At 41.8% G+C, this 22,900-nt stretch overlaps 1 protein-coding gene across 1 annotated transcript in view; it reads right to left on the bottom strand.

Annotated features, from left to right (window-relative positions):
• The window catches only part of LPCAT2 (lysophosphatidylcholine acyltransferase 2), a 48,190-nt gene extending 25,580 nt beyond the window's left edge, over window positions 1-22,610 (bottom strand). Inside the window, exons 1-6 of the mRNA XM_090062768.1 lie at window positions 22,422-22,610; window positions 12,652-12,791; window positions 10,552-10,769; window positions 8,266-8,378; window positions 5,481-5,541; window positions 3,773-3,831 (exon numbers count right to left, since the gene is read on the bottom strand). Of these exons, the coding sequence (XP_089918894.1) occupies window positions 3,773-3,831; window positions 5,481-5,541; window positions 8,266-8,378; window positions 10,552-10,769; window positions 12,652-12,791; window positions 22,422-22,595 (765 nt within the window). The 5' untranslated portion in view covers window positions 22,596-22,610. The remainder of the gene's footprint in view (window positions 1-3,772; window positions 3,832-5,480; window positions 5,542-8,265; window positions 8,379-10,551; window positions 10,770-12,651; window positions 12,792-22,421) is intronic.
• Between the last annotated feature and the right edge of the window lie 290 nt (window positions 22,611-22,900).

The raw sequence follows: 22,900 nt of genomic DNA, 5'->3' as shown, positions 1-22,900 counted from the left end.
ATTGAGACAGTAGGAAGTGGGGGTATCGGACAGATTGTCTGGTTTTTGTAACTGTATGGTCCCCCTAAAGTAATCCCTGAATAATTTTAATTATCCTGAAATTAACCTAACTTAATCTGTCATCTGCAAAGTCAGTCTGGGTCCTTCTATCTCTTACACAATGAGTGAGTATTTACTAAAGATGCAACAATTAGAACACCAGGTCTACTGAATCAGACTGGCCGCAGGTCCCCTGGACCTCATGCTCCTCCGTTTTCTCTCCGCTCCACATTCGCACAGGGCTCCTTCTCCTAAACTATCTTTGTAAATTGGATGCTTATCTTGCTGGGATCCTATGACCCCAGCTGACTTCCTGCCCTTTGGGCAGGAGGCTGGACTAGATGATCTCCCGAGGTCCCTTCCAGCCCTGATGTCTATGAAACCTATGAAATCTATGAAGCTTCCTGAATAGAAACCTGCTCTTATGCCTAAAGTCGTACTGGTGCTGTAGGGTTAATAGGAATAGAAATGGAGTTTGGCCAAAACTAAATATATTTACAATGATGCATAATCAAACAAGCTTTTTGTAATTACCTCCTGTTAAGTCCTAATACAATGCTGCTGTTTATTCAGCAAGTATAAACTCAGTTCAGCCTTTATTCAAGCTATCAGCTATGTGACTGGACCGGCAGCAATAGGGCAAGCTTTAAACGCAAAATAAAGTGCATTTCTATTCTACTCTTGTACAGCTTGGGGGAGAAGTTCAGAAGTAAAGCAAAAGAGTGAGTTTGCAATTAAAATACAAACTAGAAGTCAGAAGATCAAAGTTTTAATACCAGCTCTACTCTTCACCACCAGTATCCTTGTTCCCTATGTTTCTCCACCTGTGCAACTGAGTTAATGTCTGTTCTACCTTCCTTACAGGTGTGCTGCAAAAGGAAATTCATTAGTATATGCCTCACAATTCATTAGTAAAATACCTCAAGTTTCTTTGTTGCAGTGTAACCTAATTGCAAACCGCCAGATGTCCCTTCTATATGGCTACAAAAATGAACACATACAAGTTGTTTTTTTTTATTCTAGCCAAAATCCACTGCTGTGTTCCTTTTTGGGGTTCTCTCTTTATTAGTAGGCATGAAATGAAAAGGCGAGCTTGAAAGATCAAGTTGTTTGGATTAAACTTTTCTAACATTCTTTGCCATATTTGAGCAAAATTTGTGAACAGTTATGTGATTATGGTACCTTACATTATTTTCAAAAAAATATTTTTTCTCATCTAATTGGGCAGCATTAGTGGAGCATTTTTCTTCATGCAGAGGTAGAAAGAAAATTTAGTTTATTAGAATTATTCCAGGAGGTTAAATACACACACTACCACAATTATCAGTTACAGATGCATTTTCATGGGATGGAAACAGATGGACAATCCAGGACAATGAATCAGAACTACCCGGAATTTAAGAAACATATTGTCGGGGCATGTACTCTGCATCTCTTATTTATCTTATGAATCCATTTCTGAGGATTTTTAATGGCTGAACAACAGTAGCATAAAGTTACATAAAGACAATTTGACAGAAAGCTTTAGGACCAGGGACGGGCATTTATTTCCGGTGGAGGGCTGCTTACTGAGTTTTGGCAAGCCATCAAGGGCTGCATGACAGGCAGCCAGGGACAGATCAATCAATACTAATTTTCTAAGTTTTTTAGGGACCCCGCGAGCTGGATAGACTGGTCTGGTGGGCCACATCCAGCCTGCAGGCCACATTTTGTACTTAGCTTTAGGTTAAGTACGGACAATCAGAAAGCCCAAGGCTGAGATTGAATCAGTCTTTGCAGGTCAGTCTAAACTGCGTAGACTGAACCAATAAGCAACTAAACAGACATTCACTTTAGATTCAGGAAATGCAGCCACATGTCTGCAGTGGCCCAAGCCAGAAGGCGGTGGGGCTTGGGGGTGCTAGAGCACACCTCCCTGCTCAGCTGAAGGCAGCTTGGGCTAAGGCTAGCTCACTCACCTGAGAAGAGAGGTTTGGGGGAGAGGTGCAAAGCACCCTGGGATGCTGGGGAACTGTGAGTTAACTTGAATCTGGAGGGGATCTGGGGCAGAAGTTCAACAGACCAATTTAACCTAGATCAGTTAAGTCCAATACTACATCCATCCAGGTTTATCTGAAACTGGCTTTGGCCATTTTGCAAGCAGTTTATGTGCACTGAGCTTCTGTTGTGTTACAGATCTGAACTGGTGTCTGATTACTTATACTGGTTTAAGTGTAATTTCTGTCCCTAGCCTTAGAGAACAGTGAGGCAGTGATTCTCTCCTCTAAGCCAATCAAATTAGAACATTTTACAAATGTGATACAATAATAAAAAATCCCAGAAATGTATTTTTGTAGAAAACTTAATTATGCTGGATACATGAAATAACTAGGGTTTGATTTTTCAGTTGTGTGTGACTAGGATTTGGGAAGTGTGTTAATGGTAGTTGGATGGTTGTTTTTCACAAGACACTTGAATACTACCACAGATTACTACTGAAAGCACAGCAGTCTGAATTGCTAAACAACATAGAATGCTTCAGAAAGCAAGAGGAGTACTTTGGGGGAGTAGCTAATACTGGCAGAAAGAACGTACAGCTCAAGAAAAACAGAGGAAGAACCACGACAAACCTAGATTAAACATCAAGACAAAGAACAAGGACAGCAAACATTTCAGATTTGGGAAACTGGTACTACTTTATAAAGAGAGTGTGCTGTTGTACATAAGTGCTACTCACTTGCCTTTTCACATATTGCAAGAAAAATATAGCAAGCATGTATTTAAAGGAGGATTTCATTTCTTATGCCCCTTCTACTGTATTATATTACTATCATAAGTCAGCCTTTCAGGTGCAAATGTGGGCTGCATACACAAGTTCACATGATCTGGGAGAATTCTCCCTTTTTTGTCTCCTCGCTGGTAGAAAAACTCATGCAGAGACCCCTAGACAGACATTCAAGTGACAAGCTGCTGAGCACCCAAGGGCCCCTGTGCACGCATGTCAGCATGCTCTGCAAGCTCCCCAGTCTGCCTAGCAACAGATGACAGCGGCGCACAGGGCAGCCCTGATTGGATGACTCAGACTGCCTTTCAGGCTGTCTTTTCCTGCAGCACAATGTAAGGGCTGCTTGGCTGGAGCAGTAGAGTCCAAGCCAAGTAACGCACTGTTTCCTCGCACCTGTGGAGGAAGAGGGAGAAGTTGGGAGCAAAACACACTGGGAAACTAAACTATTGTACTGTAGCTTGTCAGAAGGTAAGTATAGAGAAGTTGGATCTCCCAGGAGCTATTTAAATCTGATTGTTCTCTTGGAATGGCTGTTCTTGCTTTGAAAGAAAAATCCTGAATATCTGTACTCCTGTGATTTCTACTAGGAAAGCAGCAAGTCTCCTAGTAGAAACAGAATGTCTGTATATGACTTTGGTTTAGCTTTGGGAAAGAAGTCTAAGTCACCTTTCTGTCTAAACCCATTACACTAATAGTATTCCTGTAAATCCTGGCACACCCCGACTACACGGAGGAGGAGGGGGAACAAATACTGCAGATCTCACTGAGGTAGAGGATATTTTTGTATCAGCAGGGAATCCTTGGCTACCCCTTTAGGTTAAAGCAACTGGGCCCATTAGGCATAGATTTAAAATGGATAACAGCAGAATCCCTAGTGATAAAGAATCTGATATTTGACCTATGTCTAGATATTTTTTTTTTTTTTTATTATTTCCAGAGGTGTAAGCTTCTGAAGAATTATCTACTTACCATCCTGTTTGGGTATCGGAGCAGCACTGGTTGCACAGGAACTCCTGGAATGAAGGCACCTGAAACCATAAATCACTTCTTAAAATATAAATATATGACTGGGAAATATTAATTGATTAAGACAATGGGGAGCTGTAGCTGTGGGAGAGAAAAACAAATGGTACAATCATGAACCCAACCAATTAAAAAAAGAACCTGAGGGCTATTTTTTTTTTCTTTTTAAGTAAAACAGGACAAGCGATATAAGAAAAGCCCTTTCTTCAGTGTGGCTGAGCTCCAGAAAAGGGTTTAGATCAAAAGCGACTCCCTCAGATTTCTCAATTCCTTTCAAAATTGGTGATACTAAGCTCTTCAACTCATTACCTACAGTAGATCATACATTATCTACTGCAAGTATGTTTTTCCTTCCTGCAGTCGTGCGTAACAGCACACATACTTTCTGTCTCTATCAGTTGTGGTACAAGGCTTACCCCTTTGAAAGTATTTTCTCTTCCTGAATTGTGCAAATGTTAACTAATGTACTGTAGTTTTTTTATTTTGCTACAATTCACTTAGATGTACACATGTTATTACAGCTCTTTGGTCAACACTGACTAAATATGTAGCTTTAGGGACCATCACACTTTCTGAACTATTTCTAGGTATCACGCTTTCTGAACTATTGCTCTCCCTCTGAATAAATGTCAGTCATTAAGAAAACACCATGGCCTAGCTATTCATATGATCCTTAAGCAGAATACCATAAAAGATGATTAGGCAAGATCTATTTCAGCTAAACAAGGGCTAGAAGCAAATCACCACTTTGTGGTTTCCTAAACTGCCTTACGGCAGCACCTGAAAGGCCTGTAGAGCTTTCATTGGCAAGCAGCAGCAGAGGCTGCTTTCTGACAGACAGTGCCATTTTAAAGCCTCTCTTCTGTCTGGCAAATAATCCGTTGTGCTAATCCCACTAAACACTAGACTGAGTAGATTTTATAAATCAGCTACTAAATAAACCCTGTGCAGCAAAGATTTACATTGAAGTGTTAATATTAGATGTGAACAACTAACAGAAAGAAATTGCACAAAAGGACTATCTGAATGCTCTCAGGATAAATGCAACTGTTAATTAGCCTATATGGCACAATACAGTTCAGAGGTGCTTCTACATTTGAACCAATAACAATTTAAACATTAGAGGTTTGCCAGATAAAACCTAAATGCTTCTCAAACTAAAGGAATTTGATTGGGTGAAAATGAGTTTCTATAACATTTTTATAAAACTTAGTATAATAGAAGAGGTTCTATAGTTAATGTTTAATTCTTAATGAAGAATCTTCATTAATAAATGCATTATAAAATAAAGGCATTTTATTCCAAGAATAAAATTAATGGACATCCTTTAGTCCTTTATGACCACAGCATAAGCTAGAAAGAAAGTGAAACAGATTAGTCTAACTTCAGTCTGCAAGCTTCTGGAAACTGAAAAAGTGAATCAACTGCAAGCAACATAAAATTAAGTAGATTGTTTCAAACTACTGTAATGCAAATAATCTAAAATGTTACAAGTAAATACCCCAGTTATGAAAATCTGGATTTTTAGAAGAGTTAATAACTGGACGGGACCATCATAAATGACACCCCACTCCAAATGAATTGACTTTTCAAAAAACATGTCACTCTTGCCCATGATATTTTAACAACAAGCATACAACAAAATAACTCTCACCTTGTTTAAAGGTGATGAGGCAAGAACGATTTGTACAGGTGCCTTCTGGGAAAATCAGGATCTTGGATAAGGAAAAAATGTATGTAAGTTTATAGCTGGGATATACTTTAGCAGTCTGAATTCTCATTCAGATCCTTTGATCTGTTGATGAGCCTTTATACTGTACCACAAGGTTATGACTTTGTCATCCAGGAAGTGATTCGATTTGTCTGGATTTGAAAACAAATACCTTGTAAGAGAGCGAATTTGGGGAACGGCCTTTGTCAACTCTGAGATACAGTACAAGACTTCCAGTGCTTCCCTTGAAATATCTCCTGTTGGTATTAATATGAAATTTTTCCTACCTCCTTACAGAACTGTAAGCTGTATAAACAGAGATTTGGACTGACATCAAGTACATATAAGACATCACTCAAGCACTAACAGATACAGATGCTATCAACATGAACCTAGATGCCAACTGTGATGAGATGATCATGGGTGAAGGGGAAGCAGCAAAAGACAGACTTGGAGTGGGTGCATTGATGAACCAGACACACCAAATACCCAGGAGCTAAAAGCAATCAGCAGGAGTTACAATATGACACACTGCAAACTCCTTATGGACTGCAGGGCACTCCAGCAACGGTGCCCTTTCAGAATACTGAAGCAGGGCAAGGACAAGTGACTTGGGAAAAGTATTGTTGTAACAACCCTTTAAGAGCTGCTCTTGCTCCACCTTCTACAGGCAATTGATGCAATAAAAGAGTATATGGTCTAATAACTGCTGGCTTTAGGAACAGCCCCTTGGAGAGGCAGGCAGATGCATAAAAGTTAAAGCAACTCTGAGACTCTTTTAATTAATGATCTAGGGACAGCACCAGACACAAAAGGTGGTATATACACAACCATTCTGGTACCCAGAGACATACAACCAGAATGTGGTTGTATAGGCACAAAAAGCAGCTCAAAGGACCAGGGGCTGATACTTGAAGAAAAAAATCCACAATCTCATAGGTAAAACCTAGTCAGCCATTCTCTAGACCGAGATAGCTGCCCTTTGAGAAACAAATAAAAACATGTGACAGGAGCCCTGAGTGCTCCTAAGCACTTAGTGGAGGTTAAACAAGTGATAACCAACATATGCCTCATGTGTGTTGCAGCCTGTTTGTGGAAGCAACAGGACCCTGGTGCTGCTGGGAGAGAGTGCTGAGCACTGGCCTGTTCAGTATGCTCTGTTTTAGGGAAGAGTGGGGAAATCTACTGGCTCTTTCCTTTCTGTTGTATACTTTTAATGCTGGCAGTACTTTCCCCCCCAGGCATTAAGAGAGTCTGTGACTTTAAAAAAAATTATAACCTTTCCCCTCACCAATTTTTTTTATGATCAAATGGGAAAAGAAAACCATGTGGCTAATGCCTAGGATCAGAAGTCAGAGAGCCTGGGATACATGTTGTAACCTAGAAATCTCCAAGGCTGTTCTAATTTAGGCCACAACCCTAAGCAGCCCCTGACACCCGAAAGATTCTTTTTGTATAAAACCACCTCTGTATCCTTTCTCTCGAGTGGAGGGCTGACAAACCTGGGCCATGTTCTGTCTTCTTACATGGAATCATTTTTAAGTATGTAAAAAATAACCACACTGGCTCACTCACATCACTTTCTAAGCACAATGTTATTAAAAGACTGTCCTAGACTTGATATATGTATTTGTTTAAAATACTTGTGTGACAGACAAACACTTGACAAACAAGGAAATAACGAAGGAAGCCATAAACACTTATAAGGTAGCTCTAAGTATGTGTTCATAAGCCAAATTTAAGAAGTCTAAATTCTAACTAAAGAGCTTTGTATAAGTGTGTGGTGAAATGAAAATAAGTTTAGGAAATTCTATGCTGGGGAGAAAGTGCCTGCCACAGTAGCTGTGAAGCTGCTCCTCCAACACTGTTTTTCTACAGAAAAGCCTGACATTCAGAAGACTCTACATCAGCTTTCTAGTCTGGGTCCCCTGAAAGAAGCGCTAGGAGCACAAAACCCAGCTTGGTGCTGAAGACTTACCTAAAGCAAGTTAGAGAACACAGCCAAAACCAGGCTCAACTTGGGGAAAGTCGGTGAAGTGGCTTCCAAGATACAGGTAAAGCTATATGTCTATTTAGGGTTTGTCTTCACTGCATCATTAGCTTGAGGTATAATCCAGAGTTCTACCACTAATGTGACTCCTATCCACACACAGATAAGTGGTGGTTTAAGCTTGAATGAGCCAGCCCTTCATGAGGCCTGGGGACAGCCCGAGTCCTTCTAATACTAATGCTAAAAAGGCAGTGGACACAGAGTACCTTAGGTTACAACGACTCTTCAAAGACTAATTCAGTCACTGTGCATGAAGCATTATTTTACAGGGTGAAAGTGCTCACTGGAGCTAGCCTAAGCTGAGTGAAGAAACTCAAGTCTCCAAACTGGAGCCAACTGCTGCAGTGAAGACAATTCCAAGTTTCAAGGGGTGATTGATACACTTAGATCCTGAAGTGGGAAAAAAGAAACAACCTTAGAGTCCTTTGCACACATTTGTAATAAGCTGTTAGTAAGTTTTGATTTTAAAAATAATTCCTTAGTAACTCAAGGGTAATCATGCTGGAAACCCCCTTACCTTTTCTAAAGGCTGTGATACACCCAAAGTCAGACACACTCTCTTCTAGCTTCAGTGTTATAGCTACAAGTATATACCCAAACGAAAAGACCTTTGCTACTTAAATTTCATAGTTTACTTGGAAAGATGCCACTGTGAAGAACTGACTAAGCCCATTTCACCTGCGGCCACTGGCCTGCTGATGTTGCTCGTTTTGTTATTTCATTGATTGTATTTCTTCGAGAATCAGGGTCTTGACGTGATACCAGTACAGGCTGAAGGGAACTTAAAATTCCTGTGAGAGAAAGATTCAAGTTACTCATATCATATTAGCACCTGAGATCAAGGCATCATTTTAACAGGCACTTTATAACTAGGCCTGTGCGAATAGGGAAGTATTCAATTAGATTCAGGCAATTCAGAGAACAGTGATTTGATTTGGAGATTTAGATCACTGTCCCGAACTGATTTGGCTGAATCAGCTTCAGAAGAGATTCAGTGATTCGGATCGGCCTGGAAGAGGAAGGCACAGCTGGGCGGCTTCAGGTTCTCCTGCGGCTCCTCCACCTGTGCCTGCCTCTCTCTGGGCAGGGGTAGCTGTGGGAGAAGCCCCCAGAGTTGCCCTGCCCAGCCCCAGCCTCCTGGCAATTAAGAAAAAAAAAAGCTCCACACTTACCAGTTGTACAAGGACTGTGGGGGCTCTGGGTACTCATGGCAGAGCCCCCCATGCAGCCCCCACTCCCCAATCACCCTCCCCCTCCCGTCTGGCCCCTGTACCTGGCCCCAGCTGTCCGGGAATCAAAAAAAAAAAACCACACACAAAAAGAAACCTGCACTCACTGGCATTAGCAGTGGCTGTGGGGGTTCTGGAGCCATGTGGCAGAGCCCCCTGACATATCCCCCATTCTCCAATCTCCCTCCTCACCTGGCACCAGCATCCTGGCAATTAAAATGAAAAGCCATGCACTCATCAGCTCTGGCAGTGGCAACTGGGGCCTCTGGGCACTCATGGCAGAACACCTCTGTGCAGTGTGGGGCAAAGTGGGGAAGCGAGGATCACCCACCCCCCGGCACTCACACAGCAGCTACCCCATGGTGCGGGTGCAGCACAGCTCGGCAGGGTGTCATGCATTGTCTGGGAGCTGGGGCTGAGTACTGTCGTGCTCCAGCTGACATGTGGAGCTGCCTCAGCTCCCAGGCAATGCACAGTGCCCTGCTGAGCTGTGCTGCACCTGCGCAATGTGACAGCTGCCATATGGGTGCCAGGTGGGGGGGGCGATCCCTCACCCCTGCCCCATGCTGCATGGGGGCGGCTTTGTCATGAGCCCTCAGAGGCCCCCAATCACTGATGCCAGAACCAGTGAATGCAGGGCTGCCTTTTTTTTTGTGCCAGGAGGCTGGGCTGGACAGGGGATGAGGCTGGGCAGGGCAGCCATGGGGGCTTCTTCTGTGGCTCTTCCAGCTGTGTCTGCCTCTGCCCTGGTGGGGAGAGCTGCGGGGGCTCTGTGCTGCTGCTGCTGCTTACCCAGGTGGCAGATGCAAGCACAGCCTGGTCCGGGCGGCATCAGGGTATAGCCCCTGCTCCCAGTGCTGATTTGGGCATGGCAGCACTGGGAGTGGGGGCTACGCCCTGCTGCCACTTGCCCTTTCCACCCACAGCAAGCTGCACTCACATCCCACCCCCACCCCAGCTGGGCAAGCAGCTGTGCCCACATCCCGTGCCCCACTACCCGTTCCCAAGTAACGTCCCCCAACCCCCCAGCTATGGCTGCGAACCTCTTCTGAAGCTTTTCCAAATCAATTCGGATGCTTCAAATTGATTCAGAACTTTTACTTGTTATGTCACTTATGAGATGAATTGATCATGTATTCAAATGAAGACATTACTTCTGGTTTAAAAGTGATTCAGTGGGAATAACTTGCTACAAGATTCACTTATTGACATGGGAGCCTATGTTCTATTGACTTTCAAAAACACTAACACATATAAGTGTGTCCTTTCAAAGGTATCTTAAGTAGGTACTTCCTGGGATTTTAAAAGTGCATAAGCAAGTCAGGTGCCTAATTCATACTGATTTCAAATGGAATTTCATGTCTAGCAGTTGTAATAGATACTACAAGGTCTCTCTTGACACTTAGGTGCTTTAAATCAGTATTTCTCAACGCATTCAAAAGTTGTATAGGTGGAACTTCAACTCACTGCCCAATTTAAAAAAAAATCAAAGTTGTTTGCACTTCAAATAGATGACTCAACTGATCTCTCAGACAGCAGGGTTTTATTTTTATCATGGTGGGACCAGGGTTTTTTGACAAAATGGTTGGTGGAATGTAAGGTGCAAAAGGTTGAGAACTGCTGCTTTAAATACTTAAAAACCTGGCCCTCAGTCGCTTTTGAAAATGAAACTTGAACTCCTCAGTGGAAGGACTTTGATAATTGTATCCCATGTCAATGATACCACTTTACTTACTGCCAAAGATTGGGGCCGCCAGGTTCTCAGGTCTGGATACCATTGAAGGCAAGCCAGCCAAGACACAGACTATCCCATCAAAGAAGCTTGAGTGTGGAGCTACAGCAAAGATGGGGGCCTCCAATGGACTTGCTACTTTCCCCTTCACTGTAACTTGGAAGCCCATCAGAAAGAACATGGAACGTCCTAGGCCCTTGAGGACGATTTGAATCATTCTCCTTTAAACGGAAAAAGCAACAGCATATATAAGTTCATTACCTTCCTTAGTCACCAAGGACATTGTTTTCTTCACACTGTTAAAACTAAAATAAAATCATAAGAAAAGGGTTTCTTTGGTTGTACAGTAGAGGACCCTGACATAAGCAGCACGAGTTAGAAAGAAACAGACTTTAGTGTCTTTTTGTACTGTAAACAGTAATTATGAATTCCAGTTTGAATCAAAAGTAGTCACCAAAACAACTTCAATCCTATATTTTTAAACAATCAGATTTAATAAAGAACCCCCAGTTAGGATGGAAAGAGATAAGGTTCCTCTACCCAGGAATTCTGACCTATTTCCTGATCTTGCTGCAATTCACTTCCTGTTGGTTTTCACTCTCTAGTGTTACTCAGTTGCAGAAGGAGGAAGAACCTGGAATGCATCCAAGGACTGAAAGACCAGGGACTAAACCAAGAATCTCTCACTGTAATGGACACAGCTATGAAACAGTGCTTGGAATTGCAAACTTCAACTTGCTCCAGTTGCTACAGCTATTTTTATAGTAATGTTGTAGTGGTAACAACAAATATTACCAACTAAATCCTGCTTCTCAAGATGTGTGCGTTACATGAACACAGCACTTATATATATTTATATATATATTTCTGTCACCATCATTCTCAGAAGTTCAAGGCTATTTGTGAACTGTTCTTCATGAGCAATGGAGGATAGCAGTGGCTGCGTGTGGGGCGGGAGGGGGTGGGGGAGGTGGCGGCAGCCACACAGAGCAGGTGGTGGTAGCAGTTGCCACGTGCAAGCTTTCTCCTCCAGGCATCTTGATGGCTGGCCAGAAATTCTAGTTAATACAGTATTCCAACTACTAGAATACTGGTTAACACAGCTTTTACTGTAGTTATCTTCTTAACTAAACCAGTTTAACGAGGTGTTTGTTGAATCACGTTTAAAAGGACACATCAACTTGGTCTGTCCCCATAGATAAAGTTTCTGATATTTGCAAGACTGCAGAAATCTCATTAATTTTGTTTCAAACATGTGAAGCAGACGCTCCCCACAATACATTTGAAATATTTCTTTGATATTATAAATAACTAAAGATAATTTTCAAAAAGAATGCAAGGAAAAGAGAAACAAAACTATTTACGTTTGGAGTTAGCATCAAAGCATCACAGAAAAATAGGGCTGGAAAAGACCTCAGCACGTCATCAGATCCAACACCCTGCTCAAAGCAGGATGATCTCAGTCTCAACTACCTCATCCAAGTGTTTAATCTAACCTGCAGTCTCTCTAGGTAGCCTGCTCCTGTGTTTAACCAGTTAAAAATTATTTTCAATATCCAAACTAAATTTCCCTTGCTGCAGTTTAAGACCATTACTTCTTGGCCTGTACTTTGCAGCCACAAAGGATATTTTATCACCTTCCTCTTTAAAAACACCCTTCAGGTATTGAAAACCAGTATCAAATCCCACCTCTGTCTTCCCTTCTGCACACTCTGCAATCCCAATGCTTTCAACCTTTCCTTACAGAAGCATAACTAGGGTAGGTGACAGTGCCAGTTGTCCCAGGCGTTGAGTAGGGGGAGGTGGGAAAAAAAGCAGTGGCACAGTCACAGCTAGAAGCTAATCTGTGCAGCTGCAGCCCCTAGAAAAAGAGGCATGACAACATGGTCAGATGCCTTTGAAGTCATGTTTCCTAGGCCTCTGATTTTTGATGCTCTCCATCAGACTCATCCCCCATCCCCGCAATTTTTTTACATCTTTCTTGAAGTGCCGTACCCAAAACAGTACACACAATACTCCAGTCCTGAATGGAAGAATTACCAAAGGGAGAAGCTTTTGAATATTGTGATAAAATTTACCAGAAACTTAATAGTAATGTTTTACCTCTTCCATCCCTTAAGTGGTGCAGACCCTCCTGGAGGCTGGGAATAAGTTGCAATTGCTGCAAAAGGCCATGTTAGAAGCAAAATTATCGCAATGCATATGATCCGCAGTGGTAGCAGAATAATTCCCAAAAAGATCATCTGTAAAGAAAGAAAGAAAAAAAAAGCATGACGAAAATGTATCAGAATTCCTTTGAAAATTGATCTGTCAATTATATAGTGTGTACTTTAAATTACTAATGTCAGTACTATGCAATAAAAAAGAAAAATCAGAAATGCATTATGGGTTTCTAACAAGACATGGTGCTTACATAAATGGAAGGGAATACTTCCCACCCCTTCTTGTGGAGCATTTCATACTCAGTGCTTGGACAAGTGCTGCACTAAAAATTCAGATTCCTGGATCCTAATAGGAATGAAATGCCACATGACACTCACTTTTAGGGGAGAAATCATACCCAGCCTAAGACTAATAATAAAAGGTTGCTACCAGTCAATGCCCCCATGATTTTCTATTTATTTTATTTTCTAGCGAGCAAATATCCACACCACAAACCTTGCTGTGAACAGGTTTATTTTGCAGTTTCAATCTAATCAGAGACACCAAGAACCAAATAGGCCATGATTCCATTTAAGATGGTCCTGCCAACTTGGAGATGAGGCACTGTGCAAGAGGACTTGTTCACTAGTGATGTCTAGACTGTACCTGTTGTATAAACAAGGACCAAATTCTATTCCATCTATTAGGCTTGTAAAGGACTTAGGTGCCTAAGTGCAATTACATTCCACCCTGCTCTAATATCTGAAAAACAATGGATCCTGATTTTTTTTCCTCAGTCTTAATGACAAGATGACTGGGTATTACAGAAGTACATGCATTGATGATTTCCAGGGATGTGAACAGGGTGGAAGAGAATCAGACTTAGGTGTCTAAATGGACTTCGGAACCTAATAGATGGAAAATAATCTGTTCCTAAAGGTCTTCAGTCCCTAGGGTTACTCTGGAATCTTTCACAAGCAAAGTCTTAAAAATATTAAAACATAGATTAATTTGGCTTAAGAATGATGACAATGCAATCAATATTGTCTCATCATCTTTGAAAATCTCACACAAGTATCTTTGAATTCTTCAGAACAACAACTTCATTTTTCTTAAAGTTTGAAAAAATTGTCATCAACATGCTAAAATTCAGTGTACAAGCAACTAAGATAAACTGAAGTGGAAGAGCTATTGAAAAAAGAGAGGACAACGTGTCATTATACACAGGAAACCAGTTAATAAGGAGACTCAATATTTATACACCACAATGCTCACAAAACTAACTTCTCATTGTCAAATTTTTCTTGGACTCTGCCCTGAACTCTCTCAAACTTGTTAAGAAAATACATTATAAATATCCTAGAAAAACACAGATGGCCTCTTCCACCCATTTAAAAATGGTCCTAAAACCATTCATCCAGTAGCATAATAAAGTGTGTGTGTGAGAGAAAGAGAGAGAGAGAGAGAGAAGTGGAAATCAACTCTCACCCACTCACTCACATACATAGTACTTTGCAAGGTTAGATGTGGTCACACATTAACAGAAAAAAATAAATGTTAAGTGGTAGGGCAAATTATGTGAACTCTACTGCAAATAATTTATCACAGTATAACAATATCCTTTTTCACAGAATCATAGAAAATTAGGTTTGGAAGGGACCTCAGGAGGTCATCTAATCCAATCCCCTGCTCAACGCAGGACCATTGTCAACTAGATAATCTCAGCCAGGGCTTTGTCTAGTTGGGTCTTAAAAACCTCCAAGAACGGAGATTCCACAACCTCTCTGGGTAACCTACCTGTTCCAGTGTTTTATTACTCTTCTAGTTAAAAAGATTTTCCTAATAACTAACCAAACTTCCCTTGCTGCAGCCATTGCTCCTTGTTCTGTCATGTGCCACCAGAGAACAGTTTAGCTGCATCCTCTTCGGAAGCCCCCTTCAGGTAGTTGAAGGTTGCTATTATATTCCCTCTCAATTATCTCCTGTCCAGACTAACTAAATAAGCCCATCTCCCTCAGCTTCTCCCCATAAATCATGTGCCCCAGCCCCCTAACCTTTTTCATTGCCTTCTTCTGGACTCTCTCCAATTTGTCTACATCCTTTCTTTCTGTAGTAGGAGGCCCAAAACTGAACACAATACTCCAGATGTGGCCTCACCAGTGCCAAATAGAGGGGACACAGTGGTCCAGATGTGGCCTTGCCACTGCTGAGTAGAGGGGACTAATCACTTCCCTAAATCTGCTACCAACGTTCCTACTAATGCAGCCCAGTATGCCATTACCCTTCTTGGTAAAAAGGGCACACAGTTGGCTCATATTCACCTTATTGTCCATTGTAACCCCCAGGTCCTTTTCTGCAGAGTTGCTACCCCCAACCTCTCCCCCACAATCTGTACCAGCACACAGGATTGTTCTATCCTAAGTGCATGATTTTGCACTTAGGATAGAATCCCATGAATCCCATGAGATTTCTTTTGGTTCAATCTTCCAATCCGTTGAGGTCTCTCTGAATCCTAGCCCTACCCTCCAGCATATCTACTATTCTCCCCAGCTTGATATCATCTACAAACTTGCTGAGGGTGCACTGCATCCCATCTTCCAGGTTGTTGATGAAGATATTGAACAAAACCAGTCCTAGAACCAACCCCTGGCACCTTCCACTTAATACTGGCTCCTAATTAGACATTGAGCCATTGATTACTACCCTTTCAGCCTGAAAATCCAGCCAGTTTTTTATCCACCTTACAGTCCATCTATCCAACCTGTACTTTCCTAGCTTACTTACAAGAATGTCGTGGGAGACCATATCAAAAGCCTTGCTAAAGTCAAGGTATATTATGTCCACTACTCTCTCCATATCCATAGAGCCAGTCATCTCATAACAGAAGGAAATCAAGTTGGTTAAGCATGACTTTCCATTGGTGAATCTATGCTGACTATTCCTAATAAGGTGGCCATCATAGAGGACAGTCCAGTTGTCCTCTATTGATACGAAACTGGACGCCTTTATGTCCTCTATTTTCCTCTTGAAGAGAAAAATAAGAGGATGTAAAAGGTGTCAGGTTTCATATCAATAGAGGACAGAGTAGCAGAAAACAGGAATGTCCTCTATGATGGCCACCCTAATTCCTAGTCACCTTCTCCTCCAGGTGCTTAGCAATTAGAGGTGCACCAATAAAGATTTCCTTGGCTGACGCTGATTATTCACCAGGCATATCAACCAATACCAATCTGGTAACTGCCTTACAGGAATGCAGCTGAGCAGTGTGAAAAGCAGTGCCTTGCAAGTAAGTCTGTGGAGGGGAAGGACAGCTTGAGGTCCCCACAGCGAGACAGGGCGTAGGGGTAGGGGTAGGGGCTGGGTGGTGAATGGGACTCCAGGTCCAGAGCAAGGAGTGGAATGGAGCTGCAGGCAGCTAGTCCAGGGGATCATCATCCCAGCACTTAAAGATGGCAGGGTGGCACTTGAAATCAAGCTCATCAAATGGCGGCAGTGGCAGCAGCAAGCAGTGCCTCCAGCTGCTACATATGCAAGAGGCACTGTACAACCAGGATGCAACTCCCAGAGCAAAAGCAGCAGGGTGAAAAGCCCTGAGCCCACAGTGGGAAGCCTGCCTCTGCCCCACTCTGGTTAAAAGCATCCTGGTGCTTAAAAATGGTGTTGGTAGAGTTTGAATTAAAGCTCTTTTGATGATCTTTAGTTCAAGCACCCCTGCTGCCATTTTTAAGTGCCAGGATGCTGATCCCCTGGACAAATTGCCCATGGGCTCCATCCCATTCCCCCAGGATCCCATTCATCACTCTGCCCCAGCCCCACTCCCTCCCTCACCTTGGGAACCTTGATCTCTCCCCACCCCCACGCCCTTTCCCTCCCCCACACCCCTTTTCTTCTACAGACTTACCTGCAAGATGCTGTCTGCATTCCTGGCTGGTGCATGCATGTGGCTGCAAGCATGCACATTGTGTCTGGGAGCCCTGCCTGGAAGGCATATGTATCAGTACATTAATCCGCTACACTAACCAAAAATGTCCGATAGCCAATAATGTTAATTTTTCTTTTATCAGTGGCCTCAGTCTATTGGTGTACCTTTATTGGCAATGGATGATTTTTGTGTTGCTGTTAACAAGACATGCTGTATTTACACAGTGAACCCATCTAAAATCTTGAAGAAGTATCCTAAAGGCTGCTGGTATTAATTGATCAGCTACTGACCTAACTAATCACAATGCAAGATGGGTTTAATTCATTGGTTTGAGTTTTGAAATAATGCTGTAGTGATCCTCAACTTTTAACTAGAATCCATTTTGGGGAACACCTCCCTTACCTCCATTTTAAAAAGCTGTACAGAATTAGAAAGTTACACTGCAGCAAGTGCCTTATAGGGGCCAAGCAATTTTTTTATATATTTAATGCTAGAATGGATGCGGCACTGTCTCCATCCTGTAAGCTTTTTTATTTTTAATTTTTTTAATCTGTAGCAAAGAACAGTGTTCCTCCCTTGGAGACAGACCACCTAACCTAATCTTTACAAATGGCTACTTGCTGTTCAGTAAAAGCAAGGGTCCAAACAAGAAAAAACTTCTGGAAAGTAGTTTCCAAACTGCACCGCTTGATTAACAACAAATTATATTATATTGCATCTTTTCTCTCATTCAAATGAACTAATAATTACAGGGCACTGTGGATATAAAAAGGATTTAAGCACCATTCATCCATTACTCCATATACTATATTGGCAATAATTTTCCTCGTGTCTCTCTCACCTGTGTCACCATTTCTTCAGTATTGTCCTAGACCCTCTATAGCACTCTCTATTGAAAAGTATATTTACCCTTTTTTGCAGATCATAGACTGTAGTCAGGAATTGTGGTTGCGTTGTGCTAGTTCCTGAACCACAGACACCTAGCCAAACGAGCTCGCAAAAGCTCTTGTGCCACAGTATGAATGTGTGCCCCAGAGCACAAGAGGAAGCACAATAAAAATGCACAGAATTTGTGAGCCTCACAGCAGTGAGAAGTCTGAAGAAGAGCTATGAAGGATGACAACAAGTTACCTTTGTAGATGCTCAGGAAGAGCCCTCGCCACCTGTATGGATGTGGTGAATCAAGTATTAAAGTTCCTGCCTGAAAAACTTTGCATTTGGGGGCCAAAAATTGTCATTGTTTCCTCAAAGAACACATTCCTTATTACTTGGCTGTTATTTCAATATAATGAAGCTATAGCTAGGAAGGAACACCATGGTCCACAGCCTTATTAAAAGGTTTTATATTTAAAGTCAGAAACATGTGGTCTAAGGAAACCTTCTATCTTCTACAGGCTGACATTCAACATGTGAATGATTAGCCTGTAAATAAATATTATTAGCTGAAGACAAGTCAAAAGGCACACAAGATATTCTACACACCATATAATACAATATTCATACATAGCAGTATATATGGGGTCTAGGAAACTTTAAATCTCTCTCTTTCCCTTTACACTTAATTGTGCCTAACCTATGTTGTGCCCTCAAGTCTTCTGTCCTTCCATATCCTACAGTGCAGCTGATATAGCACAAATTGATTCAACTTTGTTATACAGTCACCCAGAAAGCACATACCCGGCATCAGTATAACCTGCACATGTGCCTAAAAATATATTTAGCCAAAAGTCTCTGAAGTCTCTTTTTTTGCTACTTCATTCTTTTATCTTTACAACAGACAAATGCACAAGACTTTCAATTTTACCTTCAGTAATTCAAGCCAAGTGCAAGTAGAGCTTGATTACTACCAAGACCCAGAACTAGGCATTTATATACATGCTCCACAAGTGGGGGAGAGGCACTTTAATTAGAGCACCTGGAGCATCTCATGTATCAGTGTTTCTGTGCTGAAAAATGGTGGCAGGGGCACTTTAACTACAGTTTATCTAATGTGCATCTAATGAGATTTAGTTAAAGCACCCCCACCACCACTTAATTTATTACATTAGAGGTAATAAATTTAATGTGCATTAGGAAAAGCACGTTAATGAACACATATACATGCCCACTAACCCTTATATAGACACATGACCCACTGTCACTGTTTGTTGCATTCCCATTTGTTTGTTGCATTCCCATTTGTGCCCAATTTACAGCAGGTGAGTCTGTTAGTCTGTAGCTCAATAGACAGCAGCTTTTAGCTCTGGATTTACTGAATTAATTCTCTACTATGTAAACCAAGATAGAGACTTATACATGGAACACCCGTTCTGAATTAATCTAGGATGCTATCATGTCCTCAAGATGCACTTCTCATGTTAGAATTCCTAGAAACAAAAAGATATAGCTACAGATATCAATCAACTTGTGTGCGGTCAGGATGGACTGCTTTAAATACAAGTAACTTACATCAATTTGTTTTTATCATGTTTTACACCAAAAGTGGGAAACCTTTATTCAAATGATCAATTTTAAATTAGTTGCATTTGTACTTTTCAGTCATTTTCATAAAGAAAAGGTGATTCTCCTTGGCGAATAACCACTAAAACAAATTTATCATAAATTTACATGCAGTTGCACATCAGTATTTTCAACCTGAAGAATATGCTATCATACACTATAGCTAAATATTCATTTATTCAAATTCTTACCATTCTCAACTTTTTTATTTTAGAAGTGTCATTTACCATATTTTCCTTTTTTAAACCCAAAGTAAATTAATCATTTATTTAATGTCAAGCTTTATCTTAGTGAAGATTGAAATAAAATAAACTTTGGCAAAAATAGCTTTAAAACTTGTTTTCATTCATTAGATAGACTTTATAACTTAAAAGGTGATGAGTACATAATTTTCCCTTATCAAAATTTGTAAATCAGTTATTTTACTACTAACAGATTTGATTATTCAACAGTTAGCACATTTTTCTGGTCACCATGTCCTATAAATATTTTTAAACTAATAGATCTTGTCATTTCACAACTCGTATTCATAGATCAGAAGAGGAAAACAGGTTTTTCAGCTTTTTTGGCACTCGAATCTCAACCTTGAGTAAACAGAACTAGATGTGCTGAATAACCCCCATCTGCAGAAAGAGTTGATGTTGTCAAAAGCTGATTTAGAACTTCAGCAAGCTTAGGCAACGATTTCCATCAGTTCAGTGATTCAACTGAGTAAGATTTTGGGAGCAGTTATGTAATGCTTGAATATTAGTTAATTAAAATTATTTTAATATTTTTGACTTCCTTTATCATCCTTACTCATTATCTCCATGTTATATTTGATTATAAGATACCAGGGGTAGACTGTCTCGGTAAGACTTCAGCCTAATGCAGTCTAGTTAGAACCAGAATAGGAATTACTATCCTCTTGAGGTGCTGAACTACTTTAGTACAAAACATAGGGTGGCCATCATAGAGGACAGTCCAGTTGTCCTCTATTGATACGAAACCAGACGCCTTCTGGTCCTCTATTTTTCTCTTGAAGTTCTTGAAGAGAAAAAATAGAGAACGTAAAGGAGTCCACTTTCATATCAATAGAGGAGAGAGGAGAGAGCAGCAGAAAACCAAAACATCCTTTATGACAGCCGCCCTAACAACACATCTCTTATGTCTGTATAATGCACAGACATATTAACTGGAGACATGCTAGGTTTTTATATTAAAATATCACAAATAAGTATGATTTCCTTAACTACTAACATCATGTGTGTGAGAGAGACAACTAAAATAGTTGATGGTTAGGGCAGAGACAACTGAGTATCTAAAGTTTGTTCTCTTTGTGGCATTTGACCAGGCCAATTTGCTCCAGGTATGACTGGATATATTGATGGATGCAAGGCAAATATCTATTCATTTTCTTTAATGAGTTATTTATTATTAAAGTCTATTCTTTTTAATAAAATTATTTCACTAACAGTACAGGAACTGTAAGAGAAACGTCACATGTTTGCAGGTCACAGCTCCAAAAATGAAAGTAGACTGGTCTATTTCAACTTTCTGGTTCCCTGTATTGGCATTCTGGTACAACCTTTGGGCTTAAATACTGCAAGAAAATATTGAAATTCATCATAAGTTTTGTAAACCAGGAAGATAAAAAAAACACACCCCCAAGTTTAGAGGCATAGGGAAGTATCCTATCCAACTAAAAAGGAACTAGAGAAATCCGAAGCTAAAATGACAACATTTTAGTCTCCTTCATGATCCAAACAGAGAAGACTGCTGAATAATGGCAGAAGACCGAAACAATCTGCCTGAGAAATAGACTGACTCAAATTCCACTGACTCTGGCTTTTGGCTTTGATCTCTTTCTTGGCAGGGACAGCATATAAAACAGAATCACGCATTCACGCGAAGCCCGGCAGACTGCAGGTGAGCATCAGGCTCACCATATGCTGCCTTTTGCAGGACCATGGCCGTAAAGTCTGCCAGTGTACAATCCCTCAAAAAATCTTTCAACTGAGAGCAGTGATGATTGTAGTAGACCATGATTTAAAACAGTAGGATTTTCTCCTGTATCAGAATCTGCTATCATAGAAAGCTTGCTTGTTAAGAAGATGCCCAGGGTATGTTGCAGACCACGTGGGCAGATTCTGTTTGTATTTAAGATGAATTTGAAATCATCAATAATGCACAAAAAGTAAATAAGATCCCAAGTTATCATGCAAGTGTCTCTCATTTTCTCCATGCTGTTTGTTCGTTACTTAGTATTTAATAGCACTTGGTACAGAACCTCTCCAAATTCAATTGCACCCCAATCCCAAATATTAAAGTATCAGCAGAAAACAGGAGCTGATTAATTCGTTAATTCATGCTGTGTTGATTATCATTACTGAGAAAAGGTCAAGACAAATTTGGCTCATAGTCTAGAATTTATAAATAAGATTTCTTTTTCAACTCTAAGCTTAGAAAAAGTTTGCCTTCTTTTAAAAAAGGCCTTGATATGATTGAAAGGAATGTCTGCCATCTACCCTACCCACCTGCAGTGCTTCCAGCCTTCTTACGCTGGATTTTTGTTATTTCAGTTGAGTAAGTAAATGAAATGCATTAGTGACAAAGTGAAGCTGGCATCTCTATTGTCCAAACTAATGGAAGCAAGAAGCAAAAAAACCCCAAATAGTTAAGTCTCAAAAAGATAAATAAGAATTAATTAAAAAGGTAGTGTTTAACTTGAGTTCTTGTGAAATCGAGGTATCATTTTTCTTGATGTCCCAGCATCCCAAGGTGCTGAAAATCTTCAAGTCGTGGGGTAAGTAAATTTTTCCTGCTTTATAAAGATCACCTTAGCCCTGACACTGCAAACACGTAGGAACGCCAACAATTTACTCCCCTGAGCTGCAAGCTGAAGTCAAGGGAGCAGGTTGTGCCGGTGCAGTCAGGCACCTGTAGCCGCCATGGCAGGATGGATCGGTACATGGCCCGGTCTGAAACACTCCGCAGGAGCAGGACAATGACCCGTTTCTGCCCGTCTCAGCTTTGACTCAGAAGTGCCCTGTTCACGTTGGCCGGGAAGAGCTGCACTGACGCCGGGCAGGAGGAAGGATGCGGCGCTGGCAGCAGAAACGCACCCTCCGTTTCCTTTCCCAGGAAAGACGGGCAGTTTCCTCTGGCTGTGAAAAAGGCTCTTCCTGCAGAGCCCCGGTGCTGCTACGGGATCTAATGACAAGCTGGGGCCCACACTAAGGGCCGAGTCTGACCTCACCGGGGGCCCAGATACTGCTGGGATCCCCCGCCCCATCCCTGGAGACGCGCACGCGGCGGCTGCCAACCTTACCCGCGCTTTGTCTCCCGCACTCAGACGCTGCCGGTGCACGAAGGGGTTGAGGACGCTGGGCGGGTAGAGGGATTGCTGCCTGGGCAGGATGAAGACCCGCTGCGCCATGCCCGCGCCCGCCGCCGCTTCCTTCCCAGCCGCTGCTGCGGCCGCCGCCTCGGTGCACAGAGTCATGCCCCCCGCCAGTGCGCATGAGCCGGCCGCGGGCCGCCCCTGCGCTGAGCCTGCCCTCGGGCCGGCGGCGCTGCCCGCCCTGTCCCTGTCCCCCAGCCGCTAGGCTAGGGCGAACAGTCTTCCCGGGCACCACCGACTGAAAAGGAAAAAAGACTGGCATGAGTCATTTAGGACGATAGACTAGAAGGGACCACCAGTTCAGTCCCTGCAATTGCACTTGACTAGGTAACACATATTCAGTCCAAAAGAGCCCCCAAGAGCAATCATTTAAGTATTGCCCCGTCCCCAACCCACGCCAGCTGTAG

This window comes from Crocodylus siamensis, chromosome 9, assembly GCF_052110815.1.
Source record: "Crocodylus siamensis isolate JL-2025a chromosome 9, ASM5211081v1, whole genome shotgun sequence".
Taxonomy (NCBI): Eukaryota; Metazoa; Chordata; order Crocodylia; family Crocodylidae; genus Crocodylus; species Crocodylus siamensis.
Note: the sequence above shows the minus strand (reverse complement) of the source record. Positions and strands in the feature narration are given on the sequence as shown.